This window comes from Biomphalaria glabrata, chromosome 18 (assembly GCF_947242115.1).
Source record: "Biomphalaria glabrata chromosome 18, xgBioGlab47.1, whole genome shotgun sequence".
Classification (NCBI taxonomy): domain Eukaryota; kingdom Metazoa; phylum Mollusca; class Gastropoda; family Planorbidae; genus Biomphalaria; species Biomphalaria glabrata.
The window spans coordinates 19,446,560-19,459,751 of NC_074728.1; the positions used below are offsets into that span (position 1 = coordinate 19,446,560).

The window sequence follows — 13,192 nt, forward strand, 5'->3', positions numbered from 1 at the left end:
AGCATGTTCTTTACACTAAAATAGTTACACACCCTCCCAGCCCAGAAAGTAAATAGACGGTGTGTCCAACTGATTTTAACAACCTTGCCAGATAGACGTACACGTGTACTGAGTGTGCAGTCCATAATGACAAGACCAACCTGTTTTTTTCCCTTGCGCGGTTAACGGTTATGAAATAGTGTTAGTTTGTATTTTTAGTGGTCAGACAAAAAATAGCACATCGGCATGGTTAGTCCAGCATGTATTTTACACTATGAAATAGTTATACGGTCAAATGTTTCTTACAACTCCAATAATTTCGTCTCTATTTCATTGGTTACTAGATCAAACTTTTAAACTCTAATTGAATGTTTCGTACTGTGATTTTGAACTTTACCGGTATAACTGGTATAAGTAATTACAATTTTCCGTTATATAATAAGTTAATATAATTTAAAAAAAAAGAGTGCCATTCTTTTCTAAAGGTTTGAATTGAAGGCAAAAATACATGAACACATATTTATTTAGACATCTTTTTCAAAAAAAAAATATTGTACATTAACGTTTATGTAAGAAACATATTACTTATTACTGAATTTATTATGGATAAATATTTCTATGTCAACCCCGCCCCACCCCCCTCCAAAAAAGAGTTTGTTATAGTTTAATTAATTTTTTTTAGTTTAGTTTAACTATATTTTGAAAGTCATGATAAACTAATAGTTTAACTACTTTTCTTAGTTGATAACTAGTTTTAGTTTAACTTTTAAAAGTTAGTTTAGTTCCCATCACTAATGAAGTTATTTGTTTGCTTTCTCAGAGCCCGAAACATCACATCTGAGGATGCTCCTGATATTATTGCCGATTCTACCAGGCTGTGTAATTCTCTATCTATTTATCATGAGGTATGTTAGGACTCTTTTAAAACATGTAACTGCAATGTCAATCTTAGTCTGAGAAACATTACCAATCAAAATATAAAAATACTTGATATATATATCACTAATGTAGAAGTTATTTCCATACAAAAATTAATTACCTGTAATTAATTGACTGCCGTGATTTCACGCAGATAGCCCGCGGGTTATACAATGTTTTCCGAGCGGATGACAGCTGTAATGGGTTTTAAAAGTTGGTGATTATACAGAGTATATATGTTACTAAGGACTTACCGGTTGGTCTTTATCAGGGCCGGCCATACACCACAGCACCACTTGGCCCCGCACTTTTATAGGCCCCGCGCTAATTCTAGGTGTAAATTATTAAATTAAGTTATTATAACTTATAATTTCAGGGTTCCCGCGGCCTCGTGCATTTTCAGGCGCTCCTGGAAATTTTCTGAAATCGCAAAATATAAAAAAGTCCTGGAAATCTCCTGAAATTATTTAAATCTCCTAAAAACTCGTAAAAATGTCCTTAAAAATAGACAAAACTATACTTTTAAGGTGTCATTTAACATGGTAAGCGCCAATCCTACGCGCGATTAAAAAAAAGGCATTGTCAGCTTTCATTTAATAAAAAGACTAATTTATTTTCTAAAACAAAATCTTAATTTTCACATATTATCCATATCTCTACCCTGACTGGGCTGCGCGCAATCCATTTCGCATATGGCCCCGCAATTGTTAGGGCCGGCTTGCATAGGGCCTTTATACCCTCTATAGTTCGCTCTGTACAGTGTTGCACTCTGGAACACGATCGCGTTTCGAGGGACAGACGTCTGATTGGTAACAACTTTTATTGACCGGCACTTCACATGTCACGCTTTGCACAAGCGGGGTATATAAGGGTGCGGGTTGTACGATTTTGTTTTTGCTTATTTTGTAATATGTGCGGGGTATACATGTGTGCTGGTTATACGCTTGTGCGGATTAAATGCGCAATTGACACGGTGATTGATTATTTTTTAAAAATTGATTCATATTTGTTATGTAAAAAAAATAGATTCAACTTGATTTAAATTGGATGTGGGAGAAATAACGTGTTACAACGCTAAACAGGGGGACAAAACTCCAAATATTTAGCCCTAATACTTAATACTGGATAATTTATTTCCCCTGTCTGTATCAAAGAAAAGAATAAATTACAAGTAAATAATTGACAATAGGTTAATTCTGTTTATGATTCATATTTCGTAGGTTCTATAAATGTTTCAAGTTTTAACTTAATCCTAGAAAGTGGGTGTGGCGTGCTCAAAGTTTTTACCAGACAGACAGTGACCTAAAATAAGCTTTGTAAAAATATAATGAGAATCATAAGCGAGCTATCAATGTTGATATATAGCTAGTGTACAGCTTGGCGACCTCTCAAGGAGGCTCGATCTCAAAACATGACTCGAGCTGAATTGTCTTTTGCTAAGCGCCTATAGACAGCACGGAAACCTTCTTCCAAAAAAAAAAAACATCACCCCCACTGGTTTACAACAGAAACTGGACATAACTCATAGAGCATCCTGTACAATGAACGGATGTGCTGTGGGAAAGTAATTCAAAATTAACAACATGCAGTAGATAATACCTTTTAGGAAGCTCAGTGGCTGAGCAGTAAGGAACTTTGCTTCCAAGCCGGAGGCCCCGTGTTCGAATCCTGGTGAATACTGGGTTTATTAATTTCTGGATCTTTGGGCGCCTCTGAGTCCACCCAGCTCTAATGGGTACCTGACATAAGTTGGGGAAAAGTAAAGGCGGTGGGTCGTTGTGCCCACATGACACCCTCGTTAACCTTTACATCTTATAGACCTCAAGGTCTGAACGGGGAACTTTTACTAGATATATCTATAGACACTTCAGCTTTTTCGGAAATGTTTCTTAATTTCTATGTTATATTTATGTTCGTCTCCTAAGATATAATTAAAGTGCGATAAATGGTCGAGAGGCTTGGATTGGCTATCTATGTAGTGGGTTCGAGGTTCGACACCCGACTCGGGCAGAGTTATTTTTACTGAGCGCCTAAAGGCAGAACGGGAAACCAAAGTCTAGATACCCTCTCTACCCCCCCCCCAACTGGTCAACAAACGAGATTGGACCAAAAGCGCTCTGAGCATATGCTAATTAGCATGAAAGTAGCGCTATATAAAAGCTAATAATATTATAATAATATAGTTTAAGAGCATGATAATTTGTCAGCAGACTAGCATTGCCTCTAAATGCGTAAAGATTCAATTTCGATTCTATGCAATGCTTAGTCCAGTTCGTCCGGTGGACAGTGCTTGATTACCTTCTCGTGGTGTACCTGATAATTGGAGCATGTCCACTCTCTCTGGGTGTTCCGAAAGAGGCTGGAGTTGCTTAAGGTCTGAATCATGTTCGCCTTTGTCCGGTGTAGACATTTTGTTGGTGTCTTGGAGATGGACTGAGCGCTGGAATACACGGGCTTTAAGCACTCGTCTTTAGTACGGTGCCAAGAGGAGCTTAGACCTAATTCTAAATTCAACGTAATGATAAGTGTCAAGCCTGTTTACATTTCTAGAAACAACAGTAAACTTACATCAGAGCTAAAAATAACCATGGAATTTAAAAATTAGCAGATATTGTTGTTTTTTTTCCCATTGGGAAAGGTAGTTTTTAGACAGTAAATAAATACAAGGGGTAGACAATAAACAGGGTCAGTCAAGCGGTCACAGAGTTATATTTAAACTCACATATTAACTTCTTACTCTTAGATCAGCGGTTCTCAACCTTTTAAGATCGGCGACCACTTTTTACAATCCCCCACTCTGCCGCGACCCCACCCCCCACCCACACACAGCAATAGAAGAGTAAGCAATAACAATCCATATTTTCGATGGTCTTAGGTGACCCCATGGCAAATGGTCAATCGACCCCCAAGGGGGTCGCGATCCACGGGTTGAGAACCCCTGTCTTAGATCCTTTGTTACGACAGGCGTGATTGGTGGCGAGCTGTAAAACGCAAAAAAAAAAATGATGTCCGGCAATGTCTACAGCCCCTCACCAGCTTATTTGCATTGCCCTGAGGTCCTCCATGAAGGTTCAGCTCCAGTTTGAATAAGTTCGTCCTTCCTTGACTTTAACTCGTATCAACATTTCCTCCTTACCTCATCCGGTGTTCGGCCACAATAAAAAAACACACAAAAAAAAAACGCATTTTATTTGTTGTTGATTTTTTATTTTTTTTTATTTTTGTATTGACAGACAAAAGAACGCTAACCAAGAAAATGACAGATCAGGGTTCTCCATTAATTTATCCAAATCAAAGTCACAAAATACTCTAGAAACAAAAGGCTCGTCGCCTTCCGTAAGGTCTGTCAAGTCTGCTTGGTCAGTCAAGTCAAATAGGTCTAGCAGAAGTGTGCCAGAAAACCCTGAAACTGTAGTTTGAATGCCGCTTTGGCCAATAAATCAAATCTTGTTTGAATTTGACGGAAGCCTTATTGACAAGCAGGGAACTTCAGCTCAAACGTTTAAGAAGTGAATAATCAATCTATCACAGCGGTTCTCAACCTTTTCAGCTCGGCGACCTCTTTTTTACAACCCCCCACTCTGCCGCGACCCCCCCCCCTTTGACACACACATACAGCAATAGAAGAGTAGGCAATAACAATTCATATTTTTCGATGGACTTAAGCGACCCCTGGCAAATGGTCAATCGACCCCCAAAACCTAACAAATAGGCCGAAAAATTCTGTTCAAACCTCGCAGCAGCCAAGAGATCAAGTCTTGTCATGTGAAGGCTGCTGTTTTGGTTTTTATTTGAAATTACAAAAAATTTCCAGAAGGTGAACTTAACCAGTGTTAGTTTTAACTCTTACTTTAACTCTTAGTTCAACTCTTAGAGTTAACTCTTTAGTTCAACTCTTATTATTAATTCGTATTTAACTCTTGGTCTTAAATCTTACCTTAACTCTTAGTCTTAACTCTTAGTCTAAACTCTTGCGTAAATGTTGCTGGAATCTTTATGACGACATTGGATTTTCTGTTTAAATCTTACAGATGCAAATAAATATGTCATGTCAAAATCAAAATAATCTGCCCCTGCAATGACGTAGCTAGGGTGGGGAAAGAGGGAGTCCTAATCCCCCCGGGACCCCACTTAAAGGGGGGCCTCCAAATGAGTGTCCGAAATGTGTTTTTACATTAAATATAATGCCATTATCTCATGTCATGATATCGAGTGTCAAAATTCATGGCCCCGTAAAGAGGTCAAGCCTCCCCCCCCCGGGCCCTCAAATCCTTAGCTACGCCTCTGTGTCCCTGAATGGACATAACCAACAGCCTGTACGGCAGTGCTGAGCAACTGAAGAAAACAGCACACTTTTTTTTCCTTGGCACAGTCTGCAAAAGAGCTCACAGCTCAGCAGCAATAAAGCTGGCTAGAAGAAGAAGAAGAAGAAGTCCCTGAATGGACGGGAAATTCCGTTTGAACCTGCCAGCAACCAACAAATCAGTCATCTGTATTCTACCATCTCTCTGTAATTTAGTCCTGAATTACAGTTCAGAAAGTCATAAGATGGTCTGAGTGTGAACATTCAGTAAGACTGTCATTGAATGGAACACATAGCTTGAGACATTGCAGCAATAACAAATGTTGTGCTCTGTAACCTAGATAGGTTCAATTCAAGCTCTTCAATTTTCTTAAATCTAAATGTTAGAAACCAAACAAGTAAAAAACAATAACAGAAACATTGATTTCTGGTTTACCTAATTGAGCATGTTTAATTATTATGCATGTCAGTTTCCAATCTCTTTACAACCATCTTCGCCGATAAAGTTCCTTTCAGACCTTGTGATCTATGGGGAAGATGATGTAAAGGTCATCTGTTTCTGTGGCCCACGGTTAACGAGGGTGTCATGTGGCCAGCACAACGACCAACCGCCTTTGCTTTGCCCTAATTATTTAACGGTACCAATTAGAGCTAAGTGGATTTAGAGGCGTTCAAAGGTCCCGAAATTTAAAAATCCCAGTCTTTACTTGGAACCCCAGTTCGGAAGCCAAGCACTTTACCGCTTAGCAACCGCACCTCCTTGCCGATAGAGTGCAAGGTCTGAAAAGGTTGACCTCTCTTTACTTGCTTAACTTTATTTTGTAATGTTTATGGCGCGACATTTCAAAACTCGTGGTAACGTTCAGTGCCGTAGTCAGACTAGAAAAAGCCCTAGGCTAATTCATATATGGGGATCTTTTATAAGCCCATATATTATAGGTCAGTGCTAAATGTTTCTTGGGGTCGATATCTATAACTTGTGTTGCCTACAGGTCAGCCCGCCCTTTCTAATATTCAATGAGACCCCAACATTTGTTATTTTTATTCATATTGGGCAAACCAGTCTGAAATCAAGTAAATGTCATGTAAGAATTAATTCTGTACGAGTAGTGTAGAATAGACTGCGTACGGTAATAAATAGATACTATGGATCTTTTTTACTTTGATCATTCTTTTGTTGAATTTTCCACCTACATGGTAAGCATGTACACTTGAATGTTTTACGCTTGATAAATAATAGAAATTCTTTGATGATGCAGAAAAGATAACACTGACATATATATATATATATATATATATATATGTACATGTATAACGATTGGACTTGTGATAGAGTGGTCTACAAAATGCTTTTCTTTAATTCAGAAATAACCAAAAAATCTCACAAGTAAAAGTGTAATAAAATGTTATTCCTTTCATTATACGTTGAAGGTTTGTTGGTCTTTTTCAATCCTTTCTATGAATTTTTTTTGGCTTGATACAATCATTCATTGATTGTTTAGTTTTCTTTTCATTTTGTTTAAATTAATGACATATATTTCTATTGCTTCAATTTTTAGTTCCAAATATACTTTTTTTTATGCATAGCTTATATCAACTCAGTCTGTCTGTCTGTTTGTATGAAGGTCTCTTTTACACGTTTTTTCTCCCACTTCCCATTCTAGGTTCAAATCGAAACTGTGCACACTAGTTTAACTTTTTGTCTCCTAATCGACGATACCATCGTTGATTTGACCTCATTAAATTAAAATAATGTTAAACTTTATAAACTATACCTTGTGTTATATAAAAAGAGCATGCACTCCCCTTTAATTTTAAGGAACAGAACACAGCACGAGCTTTCTCTTCTTGAACCAGTTAGAGATCTGAAACGACCTTAACATTTCTCTTTTTGTTGGTCGTCAATTTATACCTTACCGAGGGTGAGATGGAAAGTGGGATGTCAAACCACGGTTTATTGTAGCGCCTATTTTATTGCTACGCCTATGGACAGAAAGATACACTCAATGAAAATATATTCACCTTTAATAAAATATCTACAACGATAACGTGTCTCCTTATGGGTTCAGATGATGATTGTAACATAAAATATGTTTGTTTGATCTGTTTTTGATGAAAGTTGGTATTCAACTTGACCTTGATCTGCCATTTAATCGATTGAGCCATTCGGGCACTACACATGTGACGTCCGTCTCTTTCAATTTCTCTCTGTCTTTCGCCAGGAGTAGAGTCTCCAGACAGGTCCGTCCATTCCTTAATGATGTCCTCCCTTCACTTTCTTCCTGCCTCTCCTTCTTTTTCCTGGTATTGTTCCCTGCAGCGAGCCCTGAACATCTTTCTATATGCCTTACAGTCTATTCGTTTTTACAGTTCACATATGGTCTTCATAGGTCCCTAAGTTGTTATTGGGGTTTGCAGTGGCTGAGTGGTTAAGCGCTTTGCTTCCCAACGTGGGGTCCTGGGTTCAAATCTCGTTAAAGACATGGATAATGAATTTCTGGATTTTGAGGGCGTCCAGAGTCCAACGAACTCTAAAGGGTTCCTGACTTAAGTTGGGGAAAGTAAAAGCGATTGGTCGTAGTGCTGGTAATATAACACCCTGCTCGTTAACCGTTGGTGAAAGAAACATATGACCTTAACATCATCTGCCCCATGTGTTGTAGGGTCTTAAAAGGAGAATTTACTTTTTGAATTCTCTTATTATTCGTTGCATTTGGTAAGCTTTTGTTATTTTGCATGGGGATTCAGATTATTATATTTATCAGGAACTTAAAAAAAAAAGAAACCAGCCTGAGGGTAAAGGATGTTTTAGGTAAGCCTGATGCATCCGAAAGAAGATTGATGAGGCCTATGCCAAAACCCTTCACACCAGAGAGATGACTATGCGGCACTGCTAGCCCAGCTTGAACTAACCGCATAATATCTATATCTAGTCGTACTCCGCGACCAGAATGTTAAGTTGTAATATGGCTGATTAGATTAGTTATTAGAGTGTCGTTCTATATCGAGATAGTGGATTTAATCTCCTTATGTTTTACGACTAAAATGATTCATGTTTAGTTTTCTATAATATTTGAACAAAAAAGAAATGGAAAAATATTTCTATGGCTTAAGGCTCTAAAACACTTACTGATAAGCCCTTCGTTCAGTGAAAACAACCTATTCACAAGAATCACAAACTAGTATTGCGGTCCAATATAATAAATGAATTCACCTTTACCTTTACCTATCCCTTAGTCTGTTGGACTGTTGGGACACCATGCAAGATTTGTCGACAGTCTTTCTCCATTCCTCTCTATCTTTTGCTTTATTTAGAACCTCTTTCAATGTCAGAAGCGTCCAATGATTTAAGCTGTCTACCCATCGGTTTCTCTGTCTGCATCTTCTCCTTTTTCCGGATACTGCTCCCTCGAGGAAGGTCTTTGCGAGCCCCGAAGGCCTTGTAATATGGCCATAGATTTTTAACTTGAGATTTTTTTACGATTTTATCAGGTCATAATGTGGTCTCAACGATGCAGTAAAAAAATGATCACGCTAAATTATCTAAAGAGACTCCTGATCCAACTATTTTTACCAAACCTTAGACTATATGACAAAACATATATTAACTCGCTGTGAGACACATTTTGCACACGTTTTTTTTTTCTTCTCATTTTTCTTTCTCCTATCAAGATGAAAAAAAGGGGGTCGACGTAACAGAGGCGCCCCACGGAAACGCTTTAACTCTTTCTCTCCTAATCGACGATACCACCTCTTTCAATTAAATTAATGTTTAATTTTTTAAAACTGGCTTTGAATTATGCAAACAGAGCATGCGTTTGGCTTTAATTTTATACCAAAAACAACATTTTCTGATAACAAACAACAAAGCTATTGAAGCCCAATCATAACAGGGGTAGTGAAATAGTATGAGCAAATGAAGAATTCCTTCAAGAAGTGTGGAAAATATTACGGAGAGAAAGAGTTAAAGAACAGCTTAGGCGTGAACTTGCCTTAGCTGACATAGAAGAGAGCCCCTGGTAGCATGCGGCCTCGAACAAGACAACTGGAGGTCACTCACAAAGGCCGCCTGGATACACAATTGGGACCACAAGAAAATGAACTGCCGAGGACAGGCGCAGACGGCGAAAAGAAAAAAAAAAGGTGGCGGTTGTGAATGAGGTGTTTTGTTTAAAACTGAATTCTGGGCCTTTTAATTGAGGAATGACAAAAAAAAAGGGGCCGGTTGTGAATGAGGTGTTTTGTTTAAAACTGAATTCTGGGCCTGAGGCATGAAACAAATAAAGGGGGCGGTTGTGAATGAGGTCTTTTTATTTGGGGATGTCGAAAAAGTATTGCGATTTCATCGTAATGCTGGTTGTTACTCTAAACAATGATATTTAAAAAAAACAATCAGGTTATCTAACCAGAAATGCTGAATGGTGTAAGCTTTTTTATGATTCAATGTTGTTTGTATGTGTGTAGGTTCAGCCGTACAAATAGAAGATACAAGGGACAAAATGTTTTGTTTCAAATTTTGTTTAAAAATAAAACAGATCCACTGTAAGGAGCTAGATCACAATAGTAAGAAACTAACTCTAAATCTATACACTGCTGGAATAGATAGAGTCAAAATATGTTTTCTATACACATTCTGTACTGTGCTTCGCCGAGAGCAAAAGAAACGAAGCTGCATCCACCAAGAGAAAGAAAAAGAAAGCTTCCCAGTCAGCTAGCCCTAGGACAGATACATATATTTGCACGAACTGTGGCAAACTCTGCCGCTTCAGAATTGGCTCGATCAGTCACTCCAGATTTCTGTCACGTCTCAAGAAGAAACCAAAAGCCAGTGACTCATCTCGGCTCATCCATTGTCTTCCGAGACAGAAGAATCCATATATTGATCTAGATGATCTAGACATGGTACTATACTAAATGATCTAGATCTAGACGGATGGCTGCCTGGTCGTGCGGTTTGCGCGCTGGACTGTCGTTCGGACTTATCGATGGTCCCGGGTTCAAACCCTGCCCGCTCCCATCCCCCGTCGTCCTGCGGGAGGTTTGGACTAGGAAGTAATTATCTTCAACTCTGAAGGAACATCCGAAATATGTAAAACATTTTTACAAACATAGACGTATAGAGACATCAAATTATTTCGTAAGAATTAGAATCCTTGTTTTTGATTCACCACGGTAACGCATGTAACAAGAAATAAAACAATTAATGTATGAGATGATTCTGTTTTCCATTGTTGACCACCATGAGAGTTCTACTTCAGTTCGTCTGCTTTCAAGGTAGATCTAATTAGTGTTTAACGTCAGGAGATGTCTGTTTATTTTACTCTGTTTTCTTTTGTCTGTACTACGTTCAAGTACAGCTGTAATTTACTATTGAAAGTTAGATCTATAATCTAGATCTCAATATATTCATAAAATTAGATCGTCTACTAGTAGAATTAGATCTAGTCCCATCAGTTTATTCATAGGTTAGACCATTACGGAGTTATTAATTTTGAAACTTAAAAATGGCCGGAGAATGGCTTAGCGTGTCCGACACCCATCCTTTACTCTAGTAGAATTAGATCTAGGCCCAGTACTAGATATTGTATATTAGGCTAGATCTAGCTCCATTTGGTCATTAGACCTAGATGCAAATTTTAAGTGGACAGAAATGATCTAGGCAGGGGCGGACTGGATATATGGGCATTTGGGCAAATACCCGGTGGGCCGGTACCCAAATGGGCTGGTAGGGCCACCTAAAGGGCCCCATGAATGCCATTATATAACGTAATAATTATTTAATTAATAATTATTATTATAAGTTATTGTAAAAGAGGCAGTCTGAGCTTCGTTTTTTTTTTAATCTCTACAGACTCTATTGTATAATGGTAATGTAATCTAACACACTTTCCGAAATAATGTAATAGTCTACATCCTTCATCATTTTAGGGCCCACACTTTTAGCGATTAAAAAGCAACGTAAGGCCTATTATATTTCTTAAAAAAGATATATTTTATGCATGCGTTCAATCATCGATACATTAGCAAACTTAGCATAATGACTTTGAGGACAGATAGACCTCGAAAGGGATGTCCACATATAATATACAATTTGAGGGCCGGATGGTATAGAAATGCCCTGGCTGATTTTAACACACAGTCCGCCCCTGGATCTAGGCGTGGAGACTTAGTGGTAAAGCGCTTGGCTTTCCAACCATTTTGGTCCTGTGTTCGAATTCTGGTAGACACTGGCATTTTAAATTTTGGGAACTTTAGGGCGTCTCTGAGTACACCCAGCTATAAAAGGGTAACTGACATGGGTACATGACATTAGTTGGGTAAAAGTAAAGGCGGTTGGTTGGTAACCTTTACATCATCTGCCTCATAGATTTCAAGGTCTGAACAGAGTACTTTACTTTTACCCTAGACTATATTTAGCTCTACATCAAGCAGTGTCAGGAACTCAGATTCCTTGCTCGGACCTGAGACAAAGTATTGCCTCTGACACCTATCGAGAGTGGCAGGACCGATGGGAGGCTGAGACTCACAATAAACTTAGGCAGATTGTGGCGAATGTCAGGTGGCGGCCCACATCTAAGCGTCTGACAAGGCGTCATGTCCAGACTTAGGATTGGCCACACCTACATCACGCACTCTTTTGTGCTGAATAGAGAGGAGCCCCCACTTTGTGAGTACTGTGACTCTCGCCTCACCCTGGAACATATCCTCGTTGATTGCCCCAGATACCAGGATGTCAAGGAGAAATTGTTTAGAGCACACAAGTTAAAAACACTATCTCTGGGAAGGTACTGGGCTTTGTCCGGGAGGTGGGGTTGTCTACGAAGATCTGATTTATGAATTGTGAACATATAATATTTACATAAGATTTTTACCAAATTATTACATTTTTACTTCCTTTACTATTTTAACTGTAAATAGACCTTGTTTTTAATAATTACGTGTGCCGATGTGCCTAAACTCAAAACTCAAACTCAAACTTTAAACTTTACGAAGAAGTGCCTTAGATCGCAATCTAATTTAAACAGAGAAATAAGATCACACAACAATCTCACCCATAACAGACGTATGTATGTTACTCATATTTCAGTATCGGCCAGTGTTAACTTCGGATTTGGTTGACCTTATTATTTTTTTCTTTTTATGCTATGATATATGGTGTGCCAGGAGAATGCATTAATGCATTAGAGAATGCTGGAAAACGATAAAGACTTGGGATAGCTTAGAGTGGTTCTCAACACTACTTGTTGGCTAAGGGGAAAGGGCTTTATTTTTGTGTGTTTAGGGGCGTCTCATGTAAATATGTGAGTAACACTAACACAGAATACTGCGCACTAAGCTTACGTTTAGGTAGAATCTTCCGCCATTAAGGTCTGTACCTTTGCACTTTCTGCACATTCTTTTATCTAGCCAGAACCATGAACATTACAACATTGGTATCACGTCATGCCTTGGCTGCAAGAGAACCATTTCAGCTCAAAGGAAAAAATAGTCCAAACACAGATATATATGTCAAAAAGACGTTAAGGAATCGGCCACCGACAGACAACGGCTTTGTATGCGTAGACTGTGGCAAAATATGTAGATCATAGCTAGGAATACTTAGCATAATGAAATACTGAGCTTGGAAAACATTAAGTCTATGTTTCTTAGTTACTCTCATCAATTGATGAATCAATTGCAGATGATCATTGGTGTCCCTGTTTTTTGTTTTCTGATGTCTCAAGTCCAAGTGTTATCAGGTAATCCTTAAGAGTTTGAGCATCACTTTCATTAGAAACGATTTTCTCGTTCTTTTGTTTATACTTTATATTTCGTTTTTACTTTATAGTTTGTTTATACTTCATAGCATGATTATACATTTAAGAATGTTTATACTTTATAGTATGTTTACACTTTATAGTATGTTCATACTTTATAGTATGTTTATACTTTATAGCATGTTTGTATTTTATAGCATGTTTATACTTTATAGCATGTTTATACTTTATAGTA

The 13,192-nt window shown here is 38.1% G+C and overlaps 2 protein-coding genes across 2 annotated transcripts in view; both read left to right on the forward strand.

Moving 5' to 3' along the window:
* Window positions 1–6,534, forward strand: part of LOC106078777 (uncharacterized) — a 50,862-nt gene extending 44,328 nt beyond the window's left edge. The window contains exons 19-20 of the mRNA XM_056016590.1: window positions 800–884; window positions 4,131–6,534. Coding sequence (XP_055872565.1) covers window positions 800–884; window positions 4,131–4,317 — 272 coding nt within the window. The 3' untranslated portion in view covers window positions 4,318–6,534. The remainder of the gene's footprint in view (window positions 1–799; window positions 885–4,130) is intronic.
* Window positions 6,535–10,366: 3,832 nt separating this feature from the next.
* LOC106079382 (uncharacterized) overlaps window positions 10,367–13,192 on the forward strand; it is a 39,968-nt gene continuing 37,142 nt past the window's right edge. Inside the window, exons 1-2 of the mRNA XM_056017886.1 lie at window positions 10,367–10,474; window positions 12,882–12,939. Coding sequence (XP_055873861.1) covers window positions 12,882–12,939 — 58 coding nt within the window. The 5' untranslated portion in view covers window positions 10,367–10,474. The remainder of the gene's footprint in view (window positions 10,475–12,881; window positions 12,940–13,192) is intronic.